The following is a 26,355-nucleotide window of genomic DNA, read 5'->3' on the forward strand; positions in this document are numbered from 1 at the left end:
CCTGAGTGTAAGTAAAGTGCAATGTTCTCAGTGATAACTTGGACTTCACAAGGTAGCCGGCCCGGGCGGCAATGATGTCGCTTCCAGGCGTCGGCGCCGATGGGGTATGCGTTTAGTGCGACGCAGGATCAGACGCAAGATGATATTTGGAGGAATTTCGTGCGGGAGTTTGGGTTGGAGCATATATGACTCTCTGCTTGATGAAACATATAGCTAGCTAATATCTTGGCAGTATTTCATGAGGTGTATGTATGTAAAACTTATTATCCTGTATCAACGAACGTTCAAGGCGCAGCAAGAAGACTTGATCAATCGACAATCCATATTGGAAGGAGTTTCTGCATGACGGAAGGTTCATTCGATCGTTTTCCCGTTATCCCTTTTCACCTCCATAGTCAATTAGATTTATTTTTCTCTCTGGTTCCATTTCAAAAATTTTCATAGTCACATCCATCCTACCCGCATAAGAGCACAGTGTAAGTATTTACAGACAATATACTACGCCTGGGATATCTTGTCGTAGAGTGCCTTCGGTATGAGGCTTTCGGTCAAAGCGCTAGACGCTACAATCATATTATTTGGGCACTCATGACTATATCCAATCCCTCTGAACGTAGCACATCGAGCCTTCTAAGCTCCTCCCCGTTTGTACTCACGTCCCACAAATTCAAAAATCGGCAAAAATTCACCGACTTGAGGTGGCGCGGACGACACATCCATCGGAATTCGACCATCTGTACATAGAGTTTCACCTGAAAGGAGAAGTAGCCACTAAGATGCAGCGTGTGCAAGTGAGGGACGAGCGCCGGGACCTGAGAGTCTGACTCTGTGTCGACTCTACGAGCGAGATCATTCAGGACTTCGTCTGTTATCACTCCATTCAAATTCATTAGTCGTATATCCTGGAGGGTGGGTGTGCTCGAAAGAATGTGAATAAGATCATCCTCTTTGATCTCTCCGTTGTCGAAATAGAGAGATGTAAGGGGACTATGAGAACGTAAGATGAGGTAGCGGATAGAAGTAAATGTGTAGCTCTGGTCCCGCAAGGTGGAGCCGACGAAGCAAGTTACCGAGAGGTCCAACAGGGCAGGAAGTATGAAAGAATCGAGCACAAAGGAGATCACAGGCGGCAACCCGAATTGTCGGTACACAGATGTAAGTTTGAGTGAATGTAGCTGGCTGAGAGTCATGCCCTCTGCAACCTCCAAAGCTTGGAGCCTGAGGTCAAGGGATAAATCACAGACGGACACACGAGGCATCCTTTTTAAGACATTCAGAGCACGAACGGCGGATGGCCCGTGTCCTGCCCGTATGTGCACATTTGTAAAATGAGTGATTTGGTGCCAAGGGAGGGATAGTCTATCAATGTTACTGACGTCCGTGGCACGGAAGACCCGCAAATGCGGAAGTGAACCGAAATGGAGATGCTGAGCAACCTCTGAAGTTTCGGACGATGAGAGAAGAACAAGTTCTTGTAGATTGGGGAAAGATAAATGGAGTTGCTGCATAGAGACAAGGTATCTGCCAGGGAGGCAAAGATGGAGGGCTTGTACTCTATGGCTGACAGAGGAGAGGGCCATTGAGATAGCGACAGGAAAGGTATCCAGCCTGGTGACCGAGGTGTTCTCACTGTGGCATATCGAGATGGATAATGGGCATTGTCGAGAGCGAGACAACTGGTTTCCAATGTAGCGGGTGTAAGTATTGGAAGCTATTCGATCAATAAGGATATTGACATAAGACCACAAGTTGGGGAATGTGTCAAGGACGTCCTTCCAGTTACGACACACCAGTTCAAACGATAAGAGTGGATGTCTTCTGGAAGAAAACGTTGACCAGTCGCTAACGTAATACTCGGGCTCCACCCGTGGAAAAGGAAACACAAGGATGTGAAGGAAAATGTGAGCAAGGACTTCTTTGGGCATACGACGCAAAGCGCTGAGAAGAAGGCGTCGTTCTGGAACGCTATCAGAGAGGCGTCGCCACTCTTTATCCAGCGCAGCCAGATTTTCGTCGACGCGTGCGATTGACTGCACGAGATCCTCTCTCAACGCCTTCAACTCCAGTATCTGGGAATCAAAGGCATCGATACGTTTTCTAGAATCTGATACCATCCTCCGAAGAGTTTTCTCTTCAGACGGGTTGGGTGCATCGTTGGAGTGTACGAGTTTCCCAAGATCTGGATGATCAACAAGGGGACAATCTGCGTCCGTGACAGAAAATTGGTAGGATGGGATGGCGTGGTTCATGCAGATGCATCCTTTACAAGGGTGCCAGTCGGAGGGGAATGCAGTGGGTAATGCCATGAGCTGTGGTGAGCTAGGTAAGTCTTTGTAGATGAGACGAGATGTAGAACTTGCCAGTTGGTTGAGTCGGGATGGTGGTCGTCGTCCAAGTCGAACATGCGTCTGGAACGTGTTCGTATTTCCATCGCTCTAAATAAATTTTTGGTCATGGCATACTTGGTCAAGGTTAAGGTCAAGCTCGCTCCCGGCGGCAATGATGTCACTTGATCACGGTCACAGTGTGACAATGTCTCTATCTTCGACGTCGACGATCAAACAACAAATCAGCTCCCAACTGGGTCCCAAAGCACCCGCCTACTTTGAACCCCTCGCCTCTTTCGTAATAGGTAAAATATCTCGCACTGAATTCGAAGACTCCCTCAAGGCCGTCCTCGATGCTCCCAACCTCAGTGAGCAACGACCTCGTCGACCTACAAAGGCTGTATCTAACAATTGCCTAGTTCAACTACACAATGCGCTTATAATATCCCTCTTTGATGCACGTAGCTTCAAGCGACCTCTAACACCTCCACCGGACCTGCCCAAACCGCCACCACGGAAGAGGAGGAGAACACTACCAGTACCAAGGTCCAGGCGACGATGGAAGTATACGCTCGGAGCGGCTCAAACGATGGACGGTCTCTGTCGGGAAACACGAACGCGACCGGATAGCTGGTCTCGACTCTTTGCCACCCCCAACAGGACCTCGACTCGATACGGATGAAGTCGCACTCGAGAGAGGCGTCGTGTTACTGCCAGAACGCGGTGGTGAGAATTTGTCTTGGTCTGGTTATATTCACTTGGTTCACGTCGAACAGAACCACCTGGAAGCAGGCTGGCAGTCCAGCTCGCAACGATAACTCGCTCGCCCAACGTCCAGCATATAGCAGACCGGATAAATCTCATCTGCGCACAGAACAACCTTGGCTCGCCCGTCTCGTTCTGTGTCATCACTCATGCATCTCGCCTGTGAAGTAGGCTTAATACCTCTTCTTCTATCTAATCTAATCTTTGTCAGGTCAAGCTAAAGCAACTCATCACCCACGCCCTCACTCTCACAGATAAATCTCTTGCTATCTCGTCAATATCCACCGCCTCTGCTACATCCTCTTCCAGTCCACCGCACCCAAAAGCAAAAAGTGCTCTCGACATCGGCGTTCGACACCCTCTTCGCTATGGCCCCAGCCGTGCTGCCAAACGGAAGTGCCGCCGCGATGCATCTCGCTGTCGGCGACAGAGAAGAGGACGAGGAGGATATTGCATTGTTGAAAAAGCCCGATGTTAAGGATCCTAGATGGCAGCTTGTAGCGCTATTAGGAGAGAGGAGCACAGTGAAAGAGATGTTGAGGAATGGAAGATGACCGGATTTAATTGCATATTGATATCTTATTTTTCTCTACCCTCGCAATTATAATAAATAATATCGGTACGTCGGAGATACAAGCTGTTGTAGATACAAATCCTATACAAGGCAGAGCGCCCTCACACTCATCAGTCTATGACACCAAGATGGTCCTCTTTGATCGTGCCAATGGCAAACTGGAGGAGATTAGAATACCACAAGTGAAAACTTGAGAAAACGCACGATTTCGGTGGCATCAACACGAGTACCGACAATTTTCAGCCGCACGCGGGTGTTTTTTTCGATAATCTGCTGGTGTTACAAACACTAACACGGGTCATAGCACAGGACAGCATACCTGATCCTCAGAGGCAAACGAAGGAGGATTCGAATTAGGGTCAAATCGCAAGCCGGGGTGTATAAGCTGCCAACAAAGTCAAGAGACGCCCGTCCAAGAAAAAAGATCGCAGTGTACCCACCTGGTGCGACACAAACACTGTCAATGGTCCACATTCAGCGAAAAATCCCATCTGGAGAGTCGTTGAGTTTAGCGTATACGCAGAAAAGGGAGGACACGCACCTTGTTCACATTCGTGACGACCCCATCGACGACCTCCCCCTTGAACGGCTTGAACACAATAGCCCGGTACCGCGTAATAAACTCCGCCTGCCCACTCCCACTCAGCACCATACCCTTCCCAATATCCAATATAGAAACCACAGCAATAATATACCCAAAAGACCCCAAACACGTCCCTTCAACGTCCGCGTATAATTTCGACTCGAGAAAATTGAGCATCCTCGGTCCAAAGTAGGATGGGTGCAGCAGGATCGTGTGTGTTAGCTCTTTCTTTGGGTTTGGATTTTCATTTCTGTGTGGGGAATAGGTAGGTAGGGAGAACTCACGATGAAGAACATGGTGGTTCGTGGGTAAGAGATGAAATTGAAATTATCAAGTGCCGGCCCGGAAGATATACAGCTACTACTCTATGTCGTATCCATCGTAATCAAGCTCTCCTCCCCATCGAGGACCGTCCGTGGCTCCCTCTCTGCCCTCTCCATTGCTTCTAGCAACCCATCTACATCCGGGGCGACCACAAATCTCTTATTCACCTCTCCCAGTACATTTAGCTTCTTTTCTTTCATGTCGAGTGAGACGGCGTGTTGAAGGAACGACGGCTGTGTCGCAGCCATAACCTATAGAAGATATCAGTGAGTGTCGAACGCAAAAGAGAAAGAAGAAACACATACATCAAGTAAAATCCCATTGGCAAGCCTCATCTTGACAGCACCGCTCCGATAAATTTCCAAACGACCAATCGTCCCGTCTACGACTGGTTTCTCCGTTCTCTTCAGCAGCGGGGGCTGGAACCTCTGCTTTGACCGGTAGGAGCAAAGGATACACGCTTTTTGTCTGCAGGCTGTGACGATGGCGGTGGAGCCTCTCCTTTAGGCGTAAACGTAGGGAAGGGATCGGGGAACTGGAAAAAGTAGAGCCTGTCTTGGCGCAGAGAATCGTCCGGATCCTCTGGAGCCCGCTGAGCAAAGTCCTCGATGATATCTTCGAGCTCTTCCTCTTCCTCGCTTTCGCTTAGGTTGAGAGCATTGGATGTATCGACTTCTGTGTACATACAAATGAATATAAATCAGGCAGAGAGAGAAAAAGAGAAACTGACCCTCTGTTTGCTGTTCCTCCTTCTTTGGTTTCTTTACGCCTCCCTTGACCTTCTTCAAGCTCTCCGGAGCCATCCAGTCCATGTTCTTAACATTTTCCATATCGACAATCTCGACGCCTTCGTCGGGGTCCGAGTAGTTCTCCTCGTCATCCTGTGGGACCTTGTCCTTGTCCTTGCCTTCGCTCTTGATTCTAGGCGCAGGGGTGCTAGACAGTGAGCTCGTACTTGGTCGTGTCGATGGGACAGCGATAGCCACCGGGCGGCGCCGCGTCGCGGTATTACCAGCCATAGTAGGACCCAGCGCGAACGGACCACTAGCAGTCATCTCGAGCTGCTGCCTCGGAGCGCCCCGTCCTCTACCTGCATCTCCTCCTCCTCTACCTCTACCCTCGTCCACGCGCAGGCGGTACAGCCTCTGCTGTCGGTTCCGGCTTGACCTCCCTACCAACAACGATAATGAGAAGCATATCCCGAGGTCACAACGCGCATACTCTTTTTTCCGCCTCGCCGGTAGAGTAGGCACGAATTTCAGCTTTTGTGTGCCCTGCCTGGTCACATCAGAGGGTCTTTTCGCGAGACTGGATATCGCCTTCGAGGGCCTGGACGGGCCAGCATTGTTGTCTGTAGAAAAGAGATGGGTTGAGGAAATGGTAGATGGAAGGAGAGAGCGTACCAGACATGACTCTGTGGCTGTGCGATGGCAATCAATCTTACCGTGTATCCACCGCGAAAATGAACCAAGTCAAGCATTGGCGGGTTACATACAACAATATTCACAATCTGATTCGCAAGAATACTCCAAAGGTTGCAGAAGAATTTAATCCAGACTTGCTTGTGGCGATTGGCACGTCCTTTACATATTTCTTTGGTTCACTCCCGCTAATCAGTATTGTAATAGGCGGTGGGTGGGTGTGAATTGGTTGTATATACATGTCAGCGTCTGATTTATTGCAGAGGCTTTTTCCCAGCGCGTGTTATGGTGAGTTTCTATGTTTTCTACAGCCATCCTTGATCATCGATTTCCGGCAGCGCACCTTCCTTCGCGAACAAACCGACAAAAAGGCACTGCAGATCCAGGCAATTGGCCTATCGCTGTACGAGCCCGTAGAAGGTGGTACGGCTGAACAGATCGGACAAGAGGTCATACGAACACAATGGCTTGGCCCCGACGCAGGCAAGCTCCTCGTCGGCAAGCGCACCCTCATCGTCGATGAGGTCGACGACACCCGTAAAACACTGCAGTACGCTCTGACTTGCCATCACCCTTCACCATAATTCAGACCATCTCCCAGCTACGCCCTATCCGAACTGCAAAAAGACGTGGACAAGGAACTCGCATCGTATCCCGAGTCAGAACGCGACGCTCTTCGAGCAGCGACCCAATTTGGCGTCTTTGTCGTGCACAACAAGCTCAAGCCCAAGCTCGCAGAGTTGCCTGCCAGTCTTCCGTATTATGCCGGTGAAGAAGTAGGCGATGTTTGGCTTGATTACCCTTGGGAAATGATGTGAGCCTCGTCCCTGCCCATGCGACCTTTTTTTTTATTCTCACCGCCTCACAGAGATATCGAAGAGCACGACCGGCTAGCCGGTACACAGATTTAATGTAAATTGTAGACAAGATAAACTTTTTTTCTGAATAAAATAGACTTTATGTGGGAAATTGAGATCTTACCTGAGGCAGCTTGTCACTTGGACGCGTACACCATCATCACCCACGATTAGATGGCAGAGGAGGTCGACTATGAGTCGCTCCCACCAAATGCTGGTCTCGCTGTACGTTCCCTTTTTCTTTTTTTTTCTTCGGTGAAACAGTTCCAATGTTTCTAGGTCAATATGCTCGCAGGCGCCCTAGTACGTTGCTCCTCATAGCCCAGCTTCCCAGCTCTCACCATCTTCCAGGCCGGAATATCCGAACATGCAGTCATGTACCCCATCGACAGCATCAAAGTGAGTAGCCCCCAACTCACCTGCCGTCTTGCTCACCATTGCAGACGCGAATGCAAGTTTTCGCGACCTCCCCCGTGGCAGTTTACACTGGAATCGGCAACGCCTTTACGCGGATATCCTCAACAGAAGGCATACGGGCACTATGGCGGGGCGTATGGTCCGTCGTGCTGGGTGCTGGACCGGCGCATGCGGTGCATTTCGGGACCCTCGAGGCGGTCAAGGAGCTCATGGGCGGGAACCAAGTCGGGAATCAGTGGCTGGCGACCTGTACGTACCTTGCCTCGCCGTGCTCGTTGGCTAACAGATGGTCGCAATCGCAGCCGTGGCAGGCGCCTCCGCCACGACCGCCGCCGACGCTCTCATGAATCCCTTTGACGGTGGGCACCCTCTCTGACTGCCATGACACATCCGTAACAGTTTACAGTGATCAAACAGCGTATGCAGGTCCACAAGTCCGAGTTCCGTTCCGTCTTTACCTGTGCCCGGGTCGTCTACCGCAATGAAGGCATCGCTGCCTTTTACGTTTCCTACCCTACTACCCTCGCTATATCTATCCCTTTCAACGCTATCCAGTTCACCGTATACGAACAAGTCAAGCGTATCCTCAACCCCCGTCATGAGTACTCCCCCACGACTCACATAACAGCTGGCGCAATCGCTGGTGCTGTCGCAGCTGCAGTCACCACCCCGCTCGATGTCGCCAAGACCATTTTGCAGACCCGAGGCACCTCTCACGACGCAGAGATCCGTGGTGTCAAGGGCATGGCGGATGCACTCAGGGTTATATGGACTAGAGACGGGATCAAGGGCTTCGGCAGGGGCCTTACACCAAGAGTATTGACAACTGTGCCAAGTACAGCACTCTGCTGGCTATCATACGAGTTTTTCAGTAAGTCTTTGAGTATCTCTTTCTATCTTTTTCTCATATCCTCTCGCAGAGGCCGCCATACGGTCAGATACATCTGGCTGCAACTAAAATATATCTATGCTCTCATTTACCCCCCCATTGTAGCCACTTTTTGAACTTATCGTACTTGACTTGAATGTAATATTATTCCCAGAGCGACCTGCTATTCGGTTACCACGACCTTGGCTGCCGGCTAAACTCCCGACGAGAACAGTCCAACTGAATGGTAAGATTTCTCACTTGGGCCGAAACCGGGAAGGCTCGCTAATACATCGAACAAGGACTTCCGGTAGAGCATTGCCATTTCTTTCCCGTTGACCTGCGCTTTTGTGTTCCCAGAGGTTTACTTCAGCCAGCCTGAGAACGGCGCAACCCCGCGGTACATCCTGCCATTAAGGTTGTAGCTCAGACCCACTTCCTTGGTATTTATGAAGCACATCGCGTGAACTTCGGAGTTGTGGACCAGCAGAACGTTAGGACCTTGTTTCGTCAAACACGAATGCGGGTGGCGGCGTTATACTTAGTAGCACCATACGGATACAGTATTCTCTAGGCAGGAGTCATACGTCGGTAAAGAATACGTCCAGGAGGGATCGTTAACGCTAAACAGAGAAGTCCCGAACCACAAGACAGTTGCGCGCCGGTAAACCTTGTACGGTTGAATCTTTCTTCAAAAAAAAAAAGGTTCTAATATGAATAATTTCGGCTGAAATCTCCTACACACAAACGTCAGACATACTCTAATAACAAGGCTAGAAATTCACTTGGAGAGCCTTTGGCGTCAGGCGGGTCGACAAACTCCTGATAATGGGTCCACCAGTGGGAGAGCTGCCGGTTTCGTGACTGTCCTGTATATGAACTTGCAAGTTGTACATACAAGGTACTTTCATGAGAGCTGCCAGGTCAATTTTTTTTTGGTTAATACGTCGTACCCAATATCGATACCCCGAGTCATTCGCATGCCCGATCGTGGTCACATGGGAATCGAACTAGAAAGCGTAATGTTAGTTCAGTTGCGTACTATCTGAAATGCATTTTTTAAAATATGTGCTGCAATACGATGGTGTACAGTCCGATTTACTGTTCGCATCATGGTGGCTGGAGGGAAGCCTATCGGAGAACTCGGACCGGTGTCCCGGGTTACTGAAACAGGTTCGTGACAGTTGTCGCAGGTTGAACTTGTACGACCATCACCATTTTAACTACCAGCTCATGGCATTACCCACCACCTTTCCCTCCAACTGGAATCCTTATAAAAGCTGCCCCTGTGTAAACCGCGCCATCCCATCCTACAAAATTTCTGTCACAGACGCAGATGGTCCTATCGCTGATCATCCCGATCTCGGGAAACTTGCACGCTCCAATGATACACCCAATCTGTCTGAAGAGAAGACCCTTTGGAGGATGGTATCAGATTCTGGAAAACGTATTGACGCCCTCGATGCTCAGGTGCTGAAGTTGAAGGTGCTGAAACAGGCTTTTGTCGCACGCATCGACGAAGAGCTGGCTGCGTTCGATAAAGAACGACAACGCCTCTCTGATAGCATACGAGAACGGCAGCCTCTTCTCGGTGCATTGCGTCGCATGCCAAAAGAAATCCTGGCTCACATTTTCTTTTACACCCTCGTCTTTCCTTCTCCACGGGTAACGCCCTCGGCGGATCTGTCAGTATACGGCTATTGGTCCGCGTTTTCTGCCAGTAAACACCCCCTTCTATCATTTGAACTGGTGTGTCGTAACTGGAAAGACGTTCTTGACATATTCCCTAACCTGTGGTCTTATGTTAATATCCTCATCGACCGAATGCATTCCAGTGCGTACATCCGCTACATTGAAAACCAGTTGGCTCGCTCTCGACAGTGCCCATTATCAATCTCGATACGCCACAGTGCGAGCAAGTCAGTCGTCAGGATGCGAACCTTTCCTGCTGCTATCTTAATAGGCCCTTTCCACAGTCAGCCATAGGGTAAAAACCCTCCATATTGGCCTCCCTGGCAGATATTTCGCCGATATGAGGCAACTTCATTTATCCTTCCCCGAATCTACAAGAACTTGTTCTCAGTTCGTCATCCGATACTTCGGAGGCTGCTCAGCACCTCGATTTCGGTCCATTGCCGCATTTGCGGGTCTTCAATGCTACGGATATCAGTGATGTCTACAAACTATCCCTCCCTTGGCACCAGATCACTCATTTCACAAACGTGCACTTGCGAGTAGGACGCGGATCACCCGCTCATCGTGCTCTGGAGATCTTAAAAATGATGTCCCGTCTATCTGTTTGTCGTTTCTCCCTTGACCTGCAATTTTTGACAACTGAGGTTATGGGAACGACGTATCTCTTAAAGCTACGCTCACTCACACTTTCATCTGTTTACCAACAAGGCTTCGGTTTCCCTGCCTGTGATCCCCTTTGTGCTCGACTCCCTCATCCTACCTGCCTTGTCGAATCTCTGGGTAAATTGCTTGTCCGGCTTCGCCTCGCGTGACCAGGACACGACGTTCACTTCTATCCGCCGACTCATCGAACGTTCTCATAGTCCACTTACATTTCTCTATTTCAACAACGGAGAGATTACAGAGGATGACCTCATTCGTATTTTTTCGAGCACGCCCACCCTCCAGGATTTACGACTAACGAATATGAGCGGAGGGATCACAGATCAAGTTCTTAATGATCTCGCTCGTATCGGCGTAGACTCTACGGTCCCGGTACTCGTCCCTCACCTACACACGCTGCACCTCAGTGGTTATCTTGCCTTTCAGATGGAAGTCTATGTACAGATGGTTGAATCTCGGTGGACATGTCATCCGCGCCACCTCGAGTCGGTGCATATTTGCCGATTTGTGAATCGGCAGAGCGAAAGGAAGGAGGAAGCCAAAATACTGGTTCTTTCTAGGCTTGACGTACTACGGTCAGAGGGATTAGATGTGGTCATGAGTACGCAAAGGGTATGATTGTAGTGCCAGACCTTGTAAGCGAAAGCCTCAGACTGAGGGTGGGACATCCCAGATATTCTTACATTGTACTTTACACTGATAGGACAGTGGATGTAGCTACGAGAATTCTACGAAATGATACCAGAGAGAAACGTATATGCTAGCTCAGTTGCACGCCATCTGAAATGCCTTTCGCTGTATCGTGGTGTTGGAGGGAAGGCTATTGGAGGATTCGGACCGATGTCCGGGTCATTGAAGGATTGAGGCTCGTGACCTGAGTTGAACTTGAACTTGTACGACCATCACCATCTTGATCCAATTGACTAGCACGCCCTACGTCCGAAAGCTCCCAGCTTATGACATTACCAACCTCCTTCAATCCCTCCGACTGGCATCCTTGTAAAGGCTGCGCCTGTGTAAACCATGTCATTCCATCCTACGGATTTTCTGTCACAGACGCAGATGGCCCCATAGCTGATCATCCAGATCTCGGGAAACTCGCACGCTCCAACGATACACCCAACTCGTCTGAAGAGGTGACTCTTCAACAGATGATGTCCGATACAAGAACACGTATTGCCGCCCTTGATGCCCAGGTGCTCGAGTTGAAGGCGCTGAGACAGGCTTTCGTCGCACGCGTTGACGAAGAGCTCGCTGCGTTCGATAAAGAACGGCAACGCCTCTCTGACAGCATACAAGAGCGGCAGTCTCTTCTCGGTGCATTGCGTCGTATGCCAAAAGAAATCCTGGCTCACATTTTCTTTCACACCCTTATCTTTCCTTTTCCACGGGTAGCTTCCTCGTCCGAACTATCGGTATATGGCTATTGGCTCGCATTTTATGCCAGTAAACATCCACTTTTATCATTTGAACTGGTGTGTCGCAACTGGAAGGACGTTCTTGACACATTCCCTAACCTGTGGTCTTATGTCAATATTCTCATCGACCGAATGACTTCCAATACGTACATCCGCTACATTGGATACCAGCTGTCTCGCTCTCGACAGTGCCCATTATCTCTCTCGATATGCCACAGTGCGAGCAAGTCAGTCGTCAGGATGGGAGCCTTTCCTGCTGCTATCTTAATGGCCCTTTTCACAGCCAACCATAGGGTAAAAACCCTCCATATTGGCCTCCCTGGCAGATATTTCGCCGATATGAAGCAACTTCATTTATCCTTCCCGAATCTACAAGAACTTGTTCTCAGTTCGTCATCCGATACTTCGGAGGTTGCTCAGCACCTCGATTTCGGTCCACTGCCGCATTTGCGGGTCTTCACTGCTACAGACATCAGTAATGTTTACAAACTGTCCCTCCCTTGGCACCAAATTACTCATTTCACAAACGCACACTCGCGAGTAGGACACAGACCACCCGCTCATCGTGCTCTGGAGATCTTAAAACTGATGTCCCAGCTATCCGTCTGTCGTTTCTCCCTTGACCTGCAGTCTTTGACAACTGAAGTTGTGGAGGAAGCGACTCTTGGGGAACTACATTCATTCACACTTACATCTACATACCAACAAGGCTTCGGTTTCCCACCTGTGATTCCCTTTGTGCTCAACTCCCTCATCCTACCTGCGTTGTTGCATCTCTCGATATATTGCTTATCCGGCTTCGCTTCGCGGGACCAGGACATGACCTTTACTTCTATCTGCCAGCTCATCGAACGTTCTCATAGTCCCCTTACATCTCTCTATTTCAACAATGGAGAGATCATAGAGGATGATCTTATTCGTATTCTTTCCAACACGCCCACCCTCCAGGATTTACGGCTAATGAAAGTGGGCGGAGGGATCACAGATCAAGTCCTTAATAATCTCGCTCGTAGAGCCGACACAGAGTCTGACTCTCAGGTCCCGGCGCTCGTCCCTCACTTGCACACGCTGCATCTCAGTGGCCACCTCTCCTTTCAAGTAGAAGTCTATGTACAGACGGTCGAATTTCGGTGGACGTGTCATCCGCGCCACCTCCGGGCGGTGGAGATTTGCCGATATGTGGATCGGCAGAGTGAAAGGGAGGAAGAAGCCAAAATACTGGCTCTTTCCAGGCTTGATGTGCTATGGGACGAGGGATTGGATGTAGCCATGAGTACGCAAAGAGTGTGATTGTGTCGCCTAGATCTGTAAGTGAAAGCCTCGGACTGAGGGTGGTATATGGAAGGACATCCCAGATATATTGTCTGTAAATACTTGTATCATGCTTTTATACTGATATAGTGGACGTAGCCACGAGAATTTTATGAAATGATACCAGATTAAAATATATATCTATTTGTTGAATACGGAGGACAAATGGAATAATCGAAAACAAGAGGACACTACGAGAATTCAAGCTCTCCTTCCCTCTCGTCTCAAGTTCCTCCTCTCATAGATTCGGTATGGGGTGTTACGGTATTTTAGGTCGAAAAGCTTAGTAGCCGCTGGGGTTCAGTGGGTCGGGCCGGCGAGCATCCCCAACGCATGTTCGACTTGTACGTCCATCACCTTCTTGATCTAATTGACTGGCAAGTTCTACGTCGCATCTCATCGACATAAATTTGCTGACTTCTCGTAGACAATGGAATTTATCACCTCTTTCCCCAACTGGCACCCTTGTAAAGGCTGCGCCTGTGCAAACCACGCCATCCCTTCCTACAGATTTCCCGTCACAGATGCAGATAGTCCCATCGCTGATCATCCAGATCTTGGGAAACTTACACGCTCCAACGAAATACCCAACCCGTCTGAAGAGAAGACTCTTCAGGAGATGATATCTGATTCTGGAAAACGCATCGATGAGGTGGATACCCAGGTGCTGGAGTTGAAGGCGCTTAGACAGGCTTTCGCACAATCGATCGCGCGCATCGACGAAGAGCTGGTTTCGCTGGATAAAGAACGGCAACGTCTCTCTATCAGCATACGAGAGCGGCAGCGTCTTCTTGGCGCCTTGCGTCGTATGCCTCAAGAAGTCCTCGCTCGCATCTTCCTTCACACCATTGTCTTTCCTTTCCCTCGGGTGCCGCCCTCAAGGAACTCGTTATTCTGTTTCGATTGGTCAGCGTTTTCTGTCAGCAAGAATCCTCTTTTATCACTTGAGCTAGTATCTCGCCGCTGGAAAAACATTCTTGATGCATTCCCTAACCTCTGGTCTTATGTTAATATCCTTCTCGACCGAATGCATTCGGGTAGTTACGTCCGGCACATAGGACACCAGCTCTCTCGCTCTTGCCAGTCCCCATTATCGATTTCAATATCACACGATCTGAGTGGCACACACAGCAAGATGGAAACCTTTCCTGTTGCTGTCCTAATGGCCCTCTTCCCATTCAGCCCTAGGGTACAAACCCTCCATCTTTCCCTCCCTGGCAGACATTTTGCCTCCATGCAGCAGCTTCATCTATTCTTCCCCTCCTTACAAAAAATTGTTCTTCTTTCATCGTCCAATACTTCCGAGGTTGCTCAGTACCTCGATTTCGGTCCACTGCCGCATTTGCGGGTCTTCGAGGCCACGGATGTTAGTAATATCGACGCGCTTTCCCTCCCTTGGCACCAAATCACTCATTTTACCAACGTGCACACGCAAGTAGGACACGGACTATCCGCTCATCGTGTTCTGGATGTCTTAAAAATGATGTCCCGACTATCCATCTGTCGTCTCTCCCTTGACCTGGAATCTTTGACAACTGAGGTTGTGGAGGAGACGACTCTCGGCCAGCTACAGTCACTCACAATTGATTCTGTGTACTGCGAAGGCTTCGGTTTCCCATCTGTGATCCCCTTTGTGCTCAACTCCCTCACACTTCCTGCCCTGTTGGACCTCTCAGTAACTTGCTTCGTCGGCTCCACCTTGCGGGACCAGAGCGCAACATTTACTTCTATCCGCCAACTCATTGAACGCTCCCATAGTCCACTTACATCTCTCTATTTCAGCAATGGAGAAATCATAAAGGATGATTTCATTCATATTCTTTCGAACACACCCACCCTTCAGGACCTGAGACTAATGAACATGGGCGGAGGGATCACAGACGAAGTTCTTAATGATCTCGCTCGTAGAGTCGACGCCGAGTCTGACTCTATGGTCCCGGTTCTCATCCCCCACCTGCACACGCTACACCTCAGTGGCTATCTTGCCTTTCAAATGGAAGTCTATGTGCAGATGGTTGAATCTCGGTGGACATGTCATCCGTGCCACCTCAAGTCGGTGAATATTTGCCGATTTGTGAATAGGCGGAACTTGAACCGTAGGGAGGAGGATGCAAAAATACTAGCTCTTTCCAGGCTTGATGCACTACGGCCAGAGGGATTGGAAGTGGCCATGAGTACGCAAAGGGTGTGCCTGTAGCAAAAATCTCGGAATATGAGACGATCTTAGGTATATTGTTTGTGAATATCTATATTGTGCTTTTATATTGGTAGGATGGATTTGGCTACGAGAATTTTATGAAATGGGATCAGAAAGAGATACACATCCAGCAGAACACGGAGGTGAAAAGGAATCGTGGAAAAAAGGGAATTGATGACGATGATGTCAGCATGCTTTTTTTTAACCCTCGAGGACTCTTTACGAAGCTAATATCCATACGCATTGTTGCAGCTGCTTTATATTGCCCACCTAACGAATTTACAACCAAGTACAGTACTGCACGATGGATTATTCATTATTGCGTTTATTCAGGTCCTGTTCTAACATAAGATATACTTGCCACGAACGTATACCCTAACAGCGGACTCTTCACGCAAAGTAAATCTGTTTTTCCAACTCGAGAACACATCTTGATCTAATCTTTCTGAATGCCTAGACCGTGCCTTTAGATCTCTTACGCGTCTTTTTGTCTTGGATATCTTCACCTCGGGCCGGTGACATTGGCGGAAGCAAAGATGCTGTCGAACACATGTTTGATTTGTACCCCCAATCGACACGTCGTCAAAGTAACTGCAAGTGCTGCATCTCGTCTCATGTACAAATACTGAGTTAGCTCATCACAGATCATGGCTTTACCCGCTGCTGTTCCCTCAGACTGGCACCCTTGTAAAGGCTGCGCCTGCGTAAACCACGCCATCCCATCCTACAGATTTCCCGTCACAGACGCAGATAGTCCCATCGCTGATCATCCAGATCTTGGGAAACTCACACGTTCCAATGATACACCCAGTCCGTCTGAAGAGAAGACTCTTCAGCAAATGATATCCGATTCTGAAAAGCGCATCGATAAGGCGCATATCCAGGCGTTGGAACTGCAGGAACTGAGGCAAGAGCTTTTACAGTCGATCACACGCGTCGACGAGGAGCTGGTGGCACTGAATATAGAGCAGCAACGTCTCTCTGACAGTATTCAAGAGCGAAAGCGCCTTCTTAGCGCTTTGCGTCTCATGCCCAAAGAAGTTCTCGCTCACATCTTCCTTCACGCCCTGGTCTTTCCCTTCCCACGGGTACAGCCATCCGGGCGTTCTGGTGATTGGTCGGTGTTTCCTCCTATTAGAAACCCCCTTTTATCAATCTCCTTGGTGTCTCATAAATGGAAGGATGTTCTTGCAGTTTTCCCCGAACTTTGGTCTTATGTCAACATTGTAGTCGACCGACTACCATCCAGTAGCTATGCACGGTCCATCGGCAAGCATATATCTCGCTCCGGTCAGTCCCCGTTATCAATCTCGATATCTCACGGGGGCAACACAGCTGGAGCTGTCGCCTTACCCGATGCCGTCTTAACAACGCTCTTTACGGCCTGTCATAGGATCAGATCCCTCCATATTCACCTCCCTGGAAGGTATTTCCCTTCCCTACAGCAACTCCCGCTATCCTTTCCCATTCTACAAGAACTTTACCTTCATTCTTCGTCGGATACTGCGGATGTTGGCCAAAATCTTGATTTTGATTCTCTACCGCATTTGCGGGTGCTAGAGGTCACGGACATCAGCGACATACATTCATCATCTCCTCCTTGGCATCAGATCACTCACTTTTCAAACACTCATGTACAGCCTGGACACAGCCCGCCTGTGCATCACACTCTGAATACTTTAACCATGATGCCTCAATTATCTGTCTGCCGTCTCTCCCTTGACTTGCAACCCTTGATACACGGCATCGCGGAGGAGACGACCCTAACTGAACTTACATCACTGTCGCTTTCTTCTGTATATCGGCAAGGTTTCGGTCTCCCTCCAGTCATACCCTTCCTACTCAACTACCTCACCTTACCTGCTCTTTCGGACCTCTCGATAACGTGTTTGGTTGGTGTTACCTCACGAGACCAAGACGTTACATTTAATTCTATCCGCCATCTCCTTGAACGCTGTAATAGTCCTCTAACGTCACTCTCCTTCAGTAACGGAGAAATTCAAAAGGATGATCTTGTATACATCCTCACCAGCACGCCTACGCTCCAAGACCTGCGATTAACAAACTTCGGTAAAGGGGCTTTGACTGAAGAAATACTCGATTATTTTAATCGTACCACACCCGCCACCACCACCACCGACGATGCTGATACCGAGTCCGAAATCTCAGCCTTCGTTCCATGTCTGCATACATTGCAGCTCATCGGCTATATTGAATTTTCAACGAATGCATTTATCGAGATGATCCAATCTCGTCGAACATGCAACTCGTGTCACCTCGAGTCAGTGAATATTTGCCGGTATGTTGATTGGCGGAGAGAAAAGGAAGAAGAGGCTCTAATTCTTAGGTATCAGCCCGACCTTGACGTATTGCGGTCGAGAGGGTTGGATATCACTGTAAGCTCACGAAGACCAATTTGAAAACAATACGTGTTGGATTTAACGGATTGCGTTGTGATGGGCGGATATTGGGATGTATCTTTACCTACGTCGATTATGATCTCATCTTGTCTATAGAAAATTTTACGAAAGAAGCATTAGGAAGATTCAGTTTTGAATAGTCTTTACGTGCAGATACTTTAATGGAACTTAAGTGCGTTAACTATTGAAACCGATAAGAATTTTGTTGAGATTCTGATGCACCTCTTCCCCGTCTGAACATTGAAATCTCCTGAAACGTGGTGGAGCTAAGAAACCAGTATCTCTAAATGAATTCTATGTTACGAACTTGAAGTCCCTCGGATTTGGCTGACTTCCGACAGGAATTCCCACCGTCGGGGAAGCTTCTTGCCATCTGTTCTCATGATTTCTCAACCTACCACAATGAAAATGGGGCACGATACATTTAAGTACTTGAACTTATTCGGAATAACGTTCACGATCCATGCAGGGTGGGACAAAGCACCTAAGCGATACCCCATGAAAGTCGCAGGGCTTTTGCCATTCTTTGAATGGCAGGAACCACATCCTCTTTCTATATATGCCGTCAGACACAGTCAGCTCGTCTCAAAATGACTAACTGAACCTTCAACTCACCGTAGTCATCGAAAATGCCAACCGGAAAAAGACCACATCAGGTTCTCTGCCTGAAGTCGCAATCGACTTCCTATCTTTTCCTTGCCACGGCCTTAAAAGTACAGCATCAGCATCAGCAAAGTCAAGAAAAGTGGAAAGCTAACGTATAGTAAGACCCCGGTGTAAGCAAAACCTATAGAAAATGTCAGTACTTCGACAACCAGTATTAAGAAGGTGACCATCCTTTTCCTCAAGCAGCTCTTTCCAAATCCTCGTCTCAAAAATGGCTTCCGAATCCTCCCCCTCTCTAATATTCTGCTTCGCTTCCAGATAATCTCTATGCTCTCCCAGATACATCTTGCACCACAAGAACATCCCTGCCCGTGCCGGGACGAAACTGAACAACTTTATTCCTTGAGAATAGGCGACGAGTCCTTCTCCGTCCGTCCCCTTCTCAACATCAAATGCATCGGCGATAGCGTCGCACATCCAGTCTCTACGAACCTCATACTGCTTGATCAAGCTCGACAGCCACCTGAGATATCCACTAATTCCAGGACCCCAAGACCGCAGGAGTTCTGCTATGATCGCCTGGCTCCATCCCGACGGCGCTTGAGTGGTCACCTCCGCTCCGCGTAGTAAACGTTCGGCGAAGAGGGGGTTGCAAGTGAACCACCCTAGACGGTTGCCAGGCGCTAGAGTTTTACTGAACGTGTCCAGACGAATAACTCGACCCTGCGTGTCAAAACTCAAGAACGTACGTTCGAGAGATCGTAGAAATGTCGGTTCGTCGTATTTAGGAGGAGTTGCGGATCGATTTCTGCCACGCCTGTATTCTTCAAACTGGAGGAAGTAGTACGGGTCGTCTTCCACGATGATGATGTCTAGTTGTTCAGCTATATGTGGTATTAATGATGATAGAGCCAAAACCACACACCGTATTTTACACAGATGGAATAGATATCTTGTTTACGACGAGCAGACATAGCGCAACCTGTGGGATTCTGGCCAGTAGGTACGGTGCTACGAATTATATCAGCTACCGTAAAAGACGCTAGCCATGCAGATACGTCAAAGCTCACTAAAGAACATGTGGTCGTTTTTCGCCGGGACGCTTGACGTCCCACTGTTGAAGGACATCTTCTAGTGCATCGGCGCGCATCCCCTCCTCGTCCATGTCAACTGCAGCGGTCATGATGAGTCAATACTTTACGAGGTGTACTTGTCACTAGCTTACTTGGGACTCCTTTGCATCCCATCGGTATCCACAATGCCTGCGCACTTGAGTATGTGTACTTCTCGATAATAATACAGTCACCAGACTCGCTGTATTCAGCACACACATTAGACAAAGAGTGGATCGACAAGAGTTGTTTCTTACCAGAGGAGACTCACGACTTTGTTCCATCCGTCCGTGTTACCCTCATTCAATAGTGTCTCGTAGTTTCCGTACCCAGGTTGGAACACTGTACGCATGAACTCGTGCGTGAACTGCAGTAGCCACGAGTTACCCATCACTTGGGCTAGTCATAGCATAAGACTTGTGTCAATGAGACCAACGGGGACGACGGAGGAATCACATACTATATTGTAGAATACCAGCCAGATCTACGACTTGACCTTGATTTTTATCGTCCCTGTGAACGGTCAAATGCACGAGCTCCCGGGTGTCGGAGTTGAGATCGACAGTGGGTGCATATACGTCGGCTTCAAGATTGACGAAGGGGAATAGAGATGGGTGGGGCAGACCTCCGGCCAAGCTGAGCATCCCATCGATAGTCATATAATTGATGATATCTGTTGCTTTTAGATAACAGAAACGTGGAGACAATGAAGGTATACGCACCCTTCAAAGGACTCGGACTACGAGAGAGTGAGAGCGTGTTCAAGTGATGTCGTAGATCAATGGCATCCATGGTAGGTATGGCACAAAAGTCCCTTCGCTCTAACGGTCTTTGTAGGTGGGATGAGGGATGAGTCAGAATTTATGTCGGAGTCATGACTCGGTGTGAAATTGTTTTATTAATGATACCAGTTTTTCTGGGGAACTTCCCTGTCTTCGACTTCGGATACTGAAAAAATAGTGTCGGAGTTCACCATCGTTGAACAAAAACTTGACTCACATGACATGGTCTTCCTGTCGAAGCTTGAGAGAAGGACGTAAATGAATAGAGAGAAATTTTTGAAAACCAACTGACGAAGAGCTCCGACCTTTTGAGCTACCGTGGCGCTACAACTCTTAGACACAAGTTCTAGCTATTACTGTATTTCAGGTCGATGAGCCGTAAAAAATAACCGGAGGCTTTTCGCCGATAGAAATTCCTCGTAGATTACGAGAATGAGTACCTTCGATAATCATTTACCCAAGTTTTGGTTCAGATGGGTCTTTGGAAGACGCCATCTCAAGGGACACACGGGCGACTTCACGGGCCTCCGACAGTTTTAGGAATCTATCCGGAATTGAGGTCGTAGACAGCTCACTTATGCACCTAGTTCCCTAGCCATGGAAGCATACTGAGTTGGGAGAGCCTGTTGGGGGTTGTAGGCTCGTACAGAACGGTGGTACATGCTGGAAGAGCATGTCCAAGGGAAAAGAAATTCATTGCACATCCATGACGCTTGTTAGAAGAAGTACAACCGCTTCCGAGATCGAAAGCATAGGCCGTCACAGGATAAATCTTTCTAAGCTGTTGATAAATTTACTGCCTGCCGCATTTCAATCAGTCCATGCCCGAGGGATAAGACAATACATACCTTGATGTATTATGAACCTGCCTCGGACACGCCAGTTATGTAGAATCAGTAATCACCGAGTCATAGTCATCATGACTCGGACAACTCGGACTCGCTCAAAAAATGATACGAAACGCCGAGCAAGTGCGTACGAATACGTCAATTGTTCATACAGTACACAGTGTTAGTTCTTTGCCCTGCTTCGCTCGCGGTGGATAGTAGTGGCCAACTGATGGTGGCCGACGAGTCGACGACTGACCGACTTTGTTTCTGTCATGCAGGGCCGGATTCTTCCTAGCTTCCGCTGGCAAGAGGAAGTCTATCAGATTAAACACCAGCCACAAAGCATGCTCAGTATCTGGTATGCTATACCATGACTTTAGAATCTGTCATGGCCTAGTCAAAACTTGGAGCCTGCCAATAGGTTGAGCTTCACGCCATGAAGACGATGGATAAGTGATGGATACGCACTTCTGTAAGGAATTTTCAACATATCTTTGATAAGAGCTTACTGGTTTGTGACGAAGATATGGCAGCAGCGATTACAGTACCGAAGAGAAGTGGCAGTTGGAGTTGAAGGCGGTCATGCCCAAATATGGTCGTAGCCCCTTTACTTGATCAAGATCATCGGGTTTGCCGGCGGTTACTCCTCTTCCCGCCGCCTTGTTGTCTGATGCACTTTACTGCGTTTCCAACTCAAGTCCCTATGTAGGCCAACAAATACGGAATTCCATGATATCAAGGATGCACCATGGATCCCGCGTAATCAGATGCAACATCATATTGTTCAACTGATAATAAGCACTTTGCTGTACCATCGACTACACTGCGGACAGATAAAACCTGGCTACCCTCTTTGGTTTTTGGAAGAACCCTTCAGAATATGTCTCCGCACAAAAGTGAGTGTCGCTAATGTTGCTAGCGACTTGAAGCTCATATCTAACTAGTAGGCGTAACCATTAGCCGCGATGTCAAACAGATCTACTTTTCATTCCCACATCTACTGACGTTCGGAGAGGACACTGTCAATCTCTGGAAGATCCACGTCAACTCTTCATCGTTGACGTATGTAGCCTCTTTATCCGAATGGATTGACTACCCTGTCGAAAGAGGCATCGTCATTGACGAATCTCGCAATCTTGTTGTCATTCCCCAATGTGACCGGCCTGTTGGTCTTTCGGTGTACAATCTCCATGACGGACGCCTCATCAAGAAGGTGGCCTTATTTGGCCGTATATCCGTTGCTCGTATTCAGTACGACAACGGGCGCGTCTTGGTCGCCGTCAATGACGAAGACGACACCTGGCTGTTGGTGTGCGATCTCACTGAGTCTGATCCCAATCGCCCAATGTTTCTCACCGAGATCACGGGCTCTTCACTCACGTCAGAGGGGGAAGAACGGCCTTCTGGTTTCGGCCCTGTATGGCTTTCCCATGCTGGCGAAGTTGTAGCTTGTGCGGGCGAGTCGTCCGGAATGTCTATGAGTCTCATGCTATGGCCACCAACCGACAAGCCCAACGATGCACTTCCACCGTCACGTTTCACCAAAATCCCTAGGACTATCTCCGTCGATGATGAAAAAGATGGGGCCATCAATATGCAAAGCGCCACGGCGATGGGCGATGACAGGTTCTTGATGTGCACTGTCGAGGCAGTGCTAGATGTCCTTGATGGTCCGGAGACTTACGGATGCGTCGTTCGCGTGCTCGCGAACCCGTCTTTAGAGACCTTCTGGGCGTCCAGTTTGATATCGGGGCACATCGATGTTCTTCGTCATGTCCCCAGTTTGAACGTGGTCGTTGTCATTGGATATATAAGCGAGCGGCAAAACCCTGCTAACGGCGACAGCCCAGACTACGCTCTCACTGTCACCGTATTGGACGCGAGCACTGGGGAGCAGCGACGGCACGAACGGGTCAATTTCCGCGAGCACGGGTCACCTGTCCGGGTCTGCGACGTTTCAACAAAAGCTGCAGGTGGCAAAGAAGTTGTTGTTGGCAGACCGGACCTCGTCGTCATCTTTTGCGATGGCGGTGTGATTGTCAGATCATTGGAGGCGTTTATCGCAGAAGGTTTTCCTCGTGTAGAGTCGAATTCTTCGCAGGTCGAGGTGTCCCGCCCGTTTGGGTACAACTTCGGTAAATCAACGCACGCCGCTGTTGGTGATCGACATGCCGTGGTAGTCGAGGACAATCAGAAAGTGTCGTTGGTTGCGTGGTGAAAGAATATCATGAACGGCATTCAAATTTCTCCGGTCTTGTGCAATGCATTTAAAATGTTCGAGTCAGGGCAATTCGGTGTGCAATACTTGAAAAGGTCCAGACTTTGGTGACGATGAATACTACTTAGCTGGGTATGTATACGATCTGCTGTATGTTCATACATGAATGCAAGAGTCATGACACGTACTCTTATGCGCGCTTTTCGCGCGTTTTCTGATTGAAATGAAATATAACAAATAGTCTTTCCACACATTCCAAGACCGAGTTCTGTAACCCTGGGGCGCTCATAACGGATGCGCAGACACTCGGCTGGACGTTCTGGAATTTACCGACTCGAAAACCTTTGAAAACTCGGCGTTGCAATTGTTATGCCGTACTGATTGAAATCGCGAAATGTATGGAAGAAGCTAAACGTGTGCCAGCTGTATGTACCTTGCAACCTGCTCACAATCAGTATTCAGGGATTTTTTGCAATTGGTACGGTACCGTAGGTGTAAGTTAAACGGTATTAAACTACCTTCCGTAGCAGGTACACCTGTCGGGAAGTTCTTCTTTCGCTTTTCAGTATTAAATCGCCTATATGACTATATACTCAAGCCCCGACCGCTTAGTGAAATAACAGACTGAACTGTGCCTATAACAGCATCGGTCTCCACATCGGTCGCAAGTCGGTTCAGCATTCGAATGCCATGGCAATGACGTACTTTTTCGCGTAAAGGAAGATAGAAGGGTTGTCACATCTGATCACGTCACACTCTAGGGTTTCCCTCATATCCGCCATGTCTGCTGAGGACCGGCCGCCTCCCCGTCCCTCCTTTGTTGCCAGAGAACGTCCCAGCCAAATGAGCATGGACAGCGGATCAGAGTCTGACGCTCCAGTCACCATGCATGGTCGTCGGTCACGCAATCGTCGCTCCTCTGACCGTCAGTTCGACTGGAATCCAGCCATTCTATACGCTGACCAGCCGTCGCCGTCGACGCCCAACTCAGCATTGCCGCTCAACAGACGGGCACCTCCTTCATCATTTATGTTTCCCTTTCAGCACCATGCAGGCAACCCAGACCCAGGCCTGCCGATACCTGGTATTTCACGGCGTAGCTCTCTCGATAGCTCCCAAAATCACTCTCAGCAAAATCATTCCCAGCAGCTGGTTTATGAAACGACGAGAGTCTCTCCAGGTCTCGATTCTCCAACGCTGAACAAGGGCATTCCACGAGTATCCTCGAATGCAACTTTTCGAGCACCCTTCCTTTCTCCCGCTTCTCGTCCTGGCTCGTCATTGTGGAGCCCTCCTTCATATCCGTACCTTAACCAAGGACCCGACTCTCCTGCAGCTTCTTCAACGGCACTGGCATCTGGTCTGGCAAAGTCAAAGCCTCCAGGTCCCAGTACCAAAATCGCGGCAAAGCTCACCGTCGACGATAAGCCGTGGCTCAAAGAAGGTGACCGCAGAGGACGTGCGAGCTGGTGGATTACGTTTGTTATCATAATGCTTGGTGTGGCTGGAGCAGGTCTACTTTGTTGGTCTGGCATAAATGGTATCGACATGCTCAAGGACAGCGATTTATGCATGGTCATGGATGAGGATTGGAGTAATGGTATCTCCGATGACAATTGGTCTAAGGACGTGATGCTTGGCGGTTTTGGGTGCGTTCTCTCGGACTTTTCTTGGCTCTCCATTAAACTTCTCGCAGAAATGGCGAATTTCAGGTCGCTACCGATTCTGACAAGAATGCCTACATTAATAATGGTCAACTTTACATCATGCCTACGCTTACGAGTGACGACATTGGCACAGACTCTATTTTCGATGGCTATACTTACGACGTGGATAACTGCAGTACCGACAACTCGACAGCCTGCTCTGTAACATCGGAAAATAGCACCAAAACTGTCGTAAATCCCGTTCTCAGCGCTCGGATCAATACCAAAGGAAAGAAGACCATCGCTTATGGCAAAGTTGAGGTTAAAGCGAAGCTGCCGAGGGGTGACTGGTTGTGGCCCGCAATATGGATGCTCCCAGAGGACAACACGTATGGTGCTTGGCCACTGAGCGGAGAAATCGACGTAAGTCTGCTGTTAGCGGACCAATTTAGTGGATTAATTAATTTGCCTTAGATTCTTGAGGCTCGCGGGAACCTTGCAGATTATGGAGGTCAAGGCGTCAACTATGTTCGCTCGTCCCTCAACTTTGGACCTATGGATAGCCTGTTGACCAAGATATACGGATGGTGGGAAACGAAGCGGGGTGGTTACCACGAAGGTCTGCGAGCTACTAATCTGCAATCTCCGTTCTACTGACACTTCTCACTGTCACATAGACTTCCACACATATACAATGGAGTGGGACAGTGACTTCATTCGAATGTCCGTTGATTCACGGCTTCAAGCCATGGTGGATATCACGATGAAGAAAGAGAAGCAGAGTTTCTGGAACAGGGGAGAGTAAGTAACGTCCCACCCTTCCAGTGATGCCCTCGCTTATCTCGGATCCAAGTTATCCTCAAACAGCCCAGAACGGCAGTGCAGAAGTCGTCGTTGAGAACCCTTGGGAAAATAGCGGGTGGTCTGCGCCTTTCGATCAACGTATGCAGCATGGTTCGTTTTTTTCGATGCCGTTAATTGACAGGTTACGGCTTTAGAATTCTACCTTATCATCAATGTCGCAGTCGGGGGCACTAGTGGGTGGTTCCCTGATGATGTGGGTGATAAGCCATGGCATGACGGCTCGTTGAGTGCGTCTTTCACAATTGCATTTGCCTGGGTTGCGTCACTGATAGTCGTTATAGCGGCGATGTATGATTTCGCCAAGGCGCAGGATACATGGAGTGCGACGTGGCCTTCCAGTGCCGACGATAGGGCATTTAGAATGTAAGTACCTTCGTTTCATTCTTCGTGCTGTTAGTGATACGTGGTTGTCAGCGATTATGTCAAGATGTGGAAGCTGGGAAGCTGTTAACTGTTA

At 48.8% G+C, this 26,355-nt stretch overlaps 13 protein-coding genes across 13 annotated transcripts; 9 read left to right on the forward strand and 4 right to left on the reverse strand.

The window, feature by feature from the left end:
• Window positions 1–569: 569 nt before the first annotated feature.
• On the reverse strand, window positions 570–2,306 carry EV420DRAFT_1764609 (uncharacterized protein; the record flags this gene model as incomplete). The annotated part of the gene is made up of 1 exon (XM_060480787.1): window positions 570–2,306. One exon carries the CDS (start codon window positions 2,304–2,306, stop codon window positions 570–572), a length of 1,737 nt encoding a protein of 578 aa, XP_060329954.1.
• A 226-nt stretch (window positions 2,307–2,532) lies between these two features.
• On the forward strand, window positions 2,533–3,646 carry EV420DRAFT_1629711 (transcriptional regulator of RNA polII, SAGA, subunit-domain-containing protein; the record flags this gene model as incomplete). Its single annotated transcript, XM_060476098.1, is given in 6 exon segments — window positions 2,533–2,695; window positions 2,747–2,873; window positions 2,893–3,053; window positions 3,104–3,219; window positions 3,304–3,400; window positions 3,426–3,646. 6 exon segments carry the CDS (start codon window positions 2,533–2,535, stop codon window positions 3,644–3,646), a joined length of 885 nt encoding a protein of 294 aa, XP_060329955.1.
• Window positions 3,647–3,711: 65 nt separating this feature from the next.
• On the reverse strand, window positions 3,712–4,735 carry EV420DRAFT_471547 (RNA polymerase Rpb7). Its single transcript, XM_060482264.1, has 6 exons — window positions 4,534–4,735; window positions 4,208–4,477; window positions 4,107–4,157; window positions 3,986–4,051; window positions 3,871–3,936; window positions 3,712–3,824 (listed from the first exon to the last, which is right to left on the reverse strand). Exons 1-6 carry the CDS (start codon window positions 4,543–4,545, stop codon window positions 3,777–3,779), a joined length of 513 nt encoding a protein of 170 aa, XP_060329956.1. The 5' UTR covers window positions 4,546–4,735; the 3' UTR covers window positions 3,712–3,776.
• On the reverse strand, window positions 4,559–5,971 carry EV420DRAFT_1546735 (RNA polymerase III RPC4-domain-containing protein). Its single transcript, XM_060473313.1, has 5 exons — window positions 5,784–5,971; window positions 5,304–5,737; window positions 5,031–5,248; window positions 4,879–5,004; window positions 4,559–4,824 (listed from the first exon to the last, which is right to left on the reverse strand). Exons 2-5 carry the CDS (start codon window positions 5,626–5,628, stop codon window positions 4,615–4,617), a joined length of 879 nt encoding a protein of 292 aa, XP_060329957.1. The 5' UTR covers window positions 5,629–5,737; window positions 5,784–5,971; the 3' UTR covers window positions 4,559–4,614.
• A 34-nt stretch (window positions 5,972–6,005) lies between these two features.
• Window positions 6,006–6,960, forward strand: EV420DRAFT_1546736 (uncharacterized protein). The gene is made up of 6 exons (XM_060473314.1): window positions 6,006–6,147; window positions 6,202–6,208; window positions 6,258–6,282; window positions 6,333–6,544; window positions 6,596–6,808; window positions 6,863–6,960. The coding sequence occupies exons 1-6, from the start codon at window positions 6,036–6,038 to the stop codon at window positions 6,903–6,905; spliced, it is 612 nt and encodes a 203-aa protein (XP_060329958.1). The 5' UTR covers window positions 6,006–6,035; the 3' UTR covers window positions 6,906–6,960.
• A 22-nt stretch (window positions 6,961–6,982) lies between these two features.
• EV420DRAFT_1546740 (mitochondrial carrier domain-containing protein) lies at window positions 6,983–8,659 on the forward strand. The gene is made up of 8 exons (XM_060473315.1): window positions 6,983–7,076; window positions 7,131–7,154; window positions 7,203–7,250; window positions 7,295–7,517; window positions 7,571–7,627; window positions 7,675–8,139; window positions 8,189–8,383; window positions 8,439–8,659. Exons 1-7 carry the CDS (start codon window positions 7,026–7,028, stop codon window positions 8,224–8,226), a joined length of 906 nt encoding a protein of 301 aa, XP_060329959.1. The 5' UTR covers window positions 6,983–7,025; the 3' UTR covers window positions 8,227–8,383; window positions 8,439–8,659.
• Window positions 8,660–9,335: 676 nt separating this feature from the next.
• EV420DRAFT_471667 (uncharacterized protein) lies at window positions 9,336–10,460 on the forward strand. The gene is made up of 2 exons (XM_060482265.1): window positions 9,336–10,055; window positions 10,113–10,460. The coding sequence occupies exons 1-2, from the start codon at window positions 9,370–9,372 to the stop codon at window positions 10,120–10,122; spliced, it is 696 nt and encodes a 231-aa protein (XP_060329960.1). The 5' UTR covers window positions 9,336–9,369; the 3' UTR covers window positions 10,123–10,460.
• Window positions 10,461–11,263: 803 nt separating this feature from the next.
• On the forward strand, window positions 11,264–13,351 carry EV420DRAFT_1546754 (uncharacterized protein). Its single transcript, XM_060473316.1, has 2 exons — window positions 11,264–13,202; window positions 13,257–13,351. The coding sequence occupies exon 1, from the start codon at window positions 11,451–11,453 to the stop codon at window positions 13,200–13,202; it is 1,752 nt and encodes a 583-aa protein (XP_060329961.1). The 5' UTR covers window positions 11,264–11,450; the 3' UTR covers window positions 13,257–13,351.
• A 47-nt stretch (window positions 13,352–13,398) lies between these two features.
• Window positions 13,399–15,827, forward strand: EV420DRAFT_471675 (uncharacterized protein). The gene has a single exon (XM_060482266.1). The coding sequence runs from the start codon at window positions 13,654–13,656 to the stop codon at window positions 15,418–15,420; it is 1,767 nt and encodes a 588-aa protein (XP_060329962.1). The 5' UTR covers window positions 13,399–13,653; the 3' UTR covers window positions 15,421–15,827.
• On the forward strand, window positions 15,749–18,031 carry EV420DRAFT_471728 (uncharacterized protein). Its single transcript, XM_060482267.1, has 2 exons — window positions 15,749–15,819; window positions 15,878–18,031. Exon 2 carries the CDS (start codon window positions 16,068–16,070, stop codon window positions 17,838–17,840), a length of 1,773 nt encoding a protein of 590 aa, XP_060329963.1. The 5' UTR covers window positions 15,749–15,819; window positions 15,878–16,067; the 3' UTR covers window positions 17,841–18,031.
• EV420DRAFT_1546761 (PLP-dependent transferase) lies at window positions 18,020–20,537 on the reverse strand. Its single transcript, XM_060473317.1, has 10 exons — window positions 20,281–20,537; window positions 20,019–20,231; window positions 19,816–19,957; window positions 19,672–19,760; window positions 19,517–19,616; window positions 19,372–19,457; window positions 18,680–19,318; window positions 18,599–18,629; window positions 18,456–18,546; window positions 18,020–18,393 (listed from the first exon to the last, which is right to left on the reverse strand). The coding sequence occupies exons 1-10, from the start codon at window positions 20,348–20,350 to the stop codon at window positions 18,325–18,327; spliced, it is 1,530 nt and encodes a 509-aa protein (XP_060329964.1). The 5' UTR covers window positions 20,351–20,537; the 3' UTR covers window positions 18,020–18,324.
• A 1,513-nt stretch (window positions 20,538–22,050) lies between these two features.
• On the forward strand, window positions 22,051–23,388 carry EV420DRAFT_1643524 (uncharacterized protein; the record flags this gene model as incomplete). Its single annotated transcript, XM_060477527.1, has 2 exons — window positions 22,051–22,066; window positions 22,115–23,388. The coding sequence occupies 2 exons, from the start codon at window positions 22,051–22,053 to the stop codon at window positions 23,386–23,388; spliced, it is 1,290 nt and encodes a 429-aa protein (XP_060329965.1).
• Window positions 23,389–24,417: 1,029 nt separating this feature from the next.
• Window positions 24,418–26,349, forward strand: EV420DRAFT_1271339 (glycoside hydrolase family 16 protein; the record flags this gene model as incomplete). Its single annotated transcript, XM_060467631.1, has 8 exons — window positions 24,418–25,037; window positions 25,085–25,457; window positions 25,509–25,653; window positions 25,712–25,835; window positions 25,888–25,976; window positions 26,033–26,125; window positions 26,180–26,261; window positions 26,313–26,349. 8 exons carry the CDS (start codon window positions 24,418–24,420, stop codon window positions 26,347–26,349), a joined length of 1,563 nt encoding a protein of 520 aa, XP_060329966.1.
• Window positions 26,350–26,355: the final 6 nt, after the last annotated feature.

The sequence above is a fragment of the Desarmillaria tabescens genome, assembly GCF_030435595.1.
Source record: "Desarmillaria tabescens strain CCBAS 213 chromosome Unknown EV420scaffold_20, whole genome shotgun sequence".
Taxonomy (NCBI): Eukaryota; Fungi; Basidiomycota; class Agaricomycetes; order Agaricales; family Physalacriaceae; genus Desarmillaria; species Desarmillaria tabescens.

Coding starts and splice junctions, on each gene's coding strand:
- EV420DRAFT_1546736 (XM_060473314.1), top strand. CDS start 6,036: ATGAACCAAGTCAAGCATTGGCGGGTTACATACAACAATATTCACAAT. Junction 6,545..6,595: donor GACACCCGTAAAACACTGCA/GTACGCTCTGAC, acceptor ACCATCTCCCAG/CTACGCCCTATCCGAACTGC. Junction 6,809..6,862: donor GATTACCCTTGGGAAATGAT/GTGAGCCTCGTC, acceptor ACCGCCTCACAG/AGATATCGAAGAGCACGACC.
- EV420DRAFT_1546754 (XM_060473316.1), top strand. CDS start 11,451: ATGACATTACCAACCTCCTTCAATCCCTCCGACTGGCATCCTTGTAAA.
- EV420DRAFT_1546761 (XM_060473317.1), bottom strand. CDS start 20,350: ATGGATGCCATTGATCTACGACATCACTTGAACACGCTCTCACTCTCT. Junction 19,458..19,516: donor AAACGACCACATGTTCTTTA/GTGAGCTTTGAC, acceptor TATAATTCGTAG/CACCGTACCTACTGGCCAGA. Junction 18,630..18,679: donor GAAAGAGCTGCTTGAGGAAA/AGGATGGTCACC, acceptor GACATTTTCTAT/AGGTTTTGCTTACACCGGGG.
- EV420DRAFT_471667 (XM_060482265.1), top strand. CDS start 9,370: ATGGCATTACCCACCACCTTTCCCTCCAACTGGAATCCTTATAAAAGC.
- EV420DRAFT_471675 (XM_060482266.1), top strand. CDS start 13,654: ATGGAATTTATCACCTCTTTCCCCAACTGGCACCCTTGTAAAGGCTGC.
- EV420DRAFT_1546740 (XM_060473315.1), top strand. CDS start 7,026: ATGGCAGAGGAGGTCGACTATGAGTCGCTCCCACCAAATGCTGGTCTC. Junction 7,251..7,294: donor ACCCCATCGACAGCATCAAA/GTGAGTAGCCCC, acceptor TCACCATTGCAG/ACGCGAATGCAAGTTTTCGC. Junction 7,628..7,674: donor TCTCATGAATCCCTTTGACG/GTGGGCACCCTC, acceptor AACAGTTTACAG/TGATCAAACAGCGTATGCAG.
- EV420DRAFT_471728 (XM_060482267.1), top strand. CDS start 16,068: ATGGCTTTACCCGCTGCTGTTCCCTCAGACTGGCACCCTTGTAAAGGC.
- EV420DRAFT_471547 (XM_060482264.1), bottom strand. Junction 4,158..4,207: donor TCGTCACGAATGTGAACAAG/GTGCGTGTCCTC, acceptor ACGACTCTCCAG/ATGGGATTTTTCGCTGAATG. Junction 3,937..3,985: donor CGTTTGCCTCTGAGGATCAG/GTATGCTGTCCT, acceptor TAACACCAGCAG/ATTATCGAAAAAAACACCCG.
- EV420DRAFT_1546735 (XM_060473313.1), bottom strand. CDS start 5,628: ATGACTGCTAGTGGTCCGTTCGCGCTGGGTCCTACTATGGCTGGTAAT. Junction 5,005..5,030: donor AGCCTGCAGACAAAAAGCGT/GTATCCTTTGCT, acceptor TACCGGTCAAAG/CAGAGGTTCCAGCCCCCGCT. Junction 4,825..4,878: donor CCAATGGGATTTTACTTGAT/GTATGTGTTTCT, acceptor TATCTTCTATAG/GTTATGGCTGCGACACAGCC.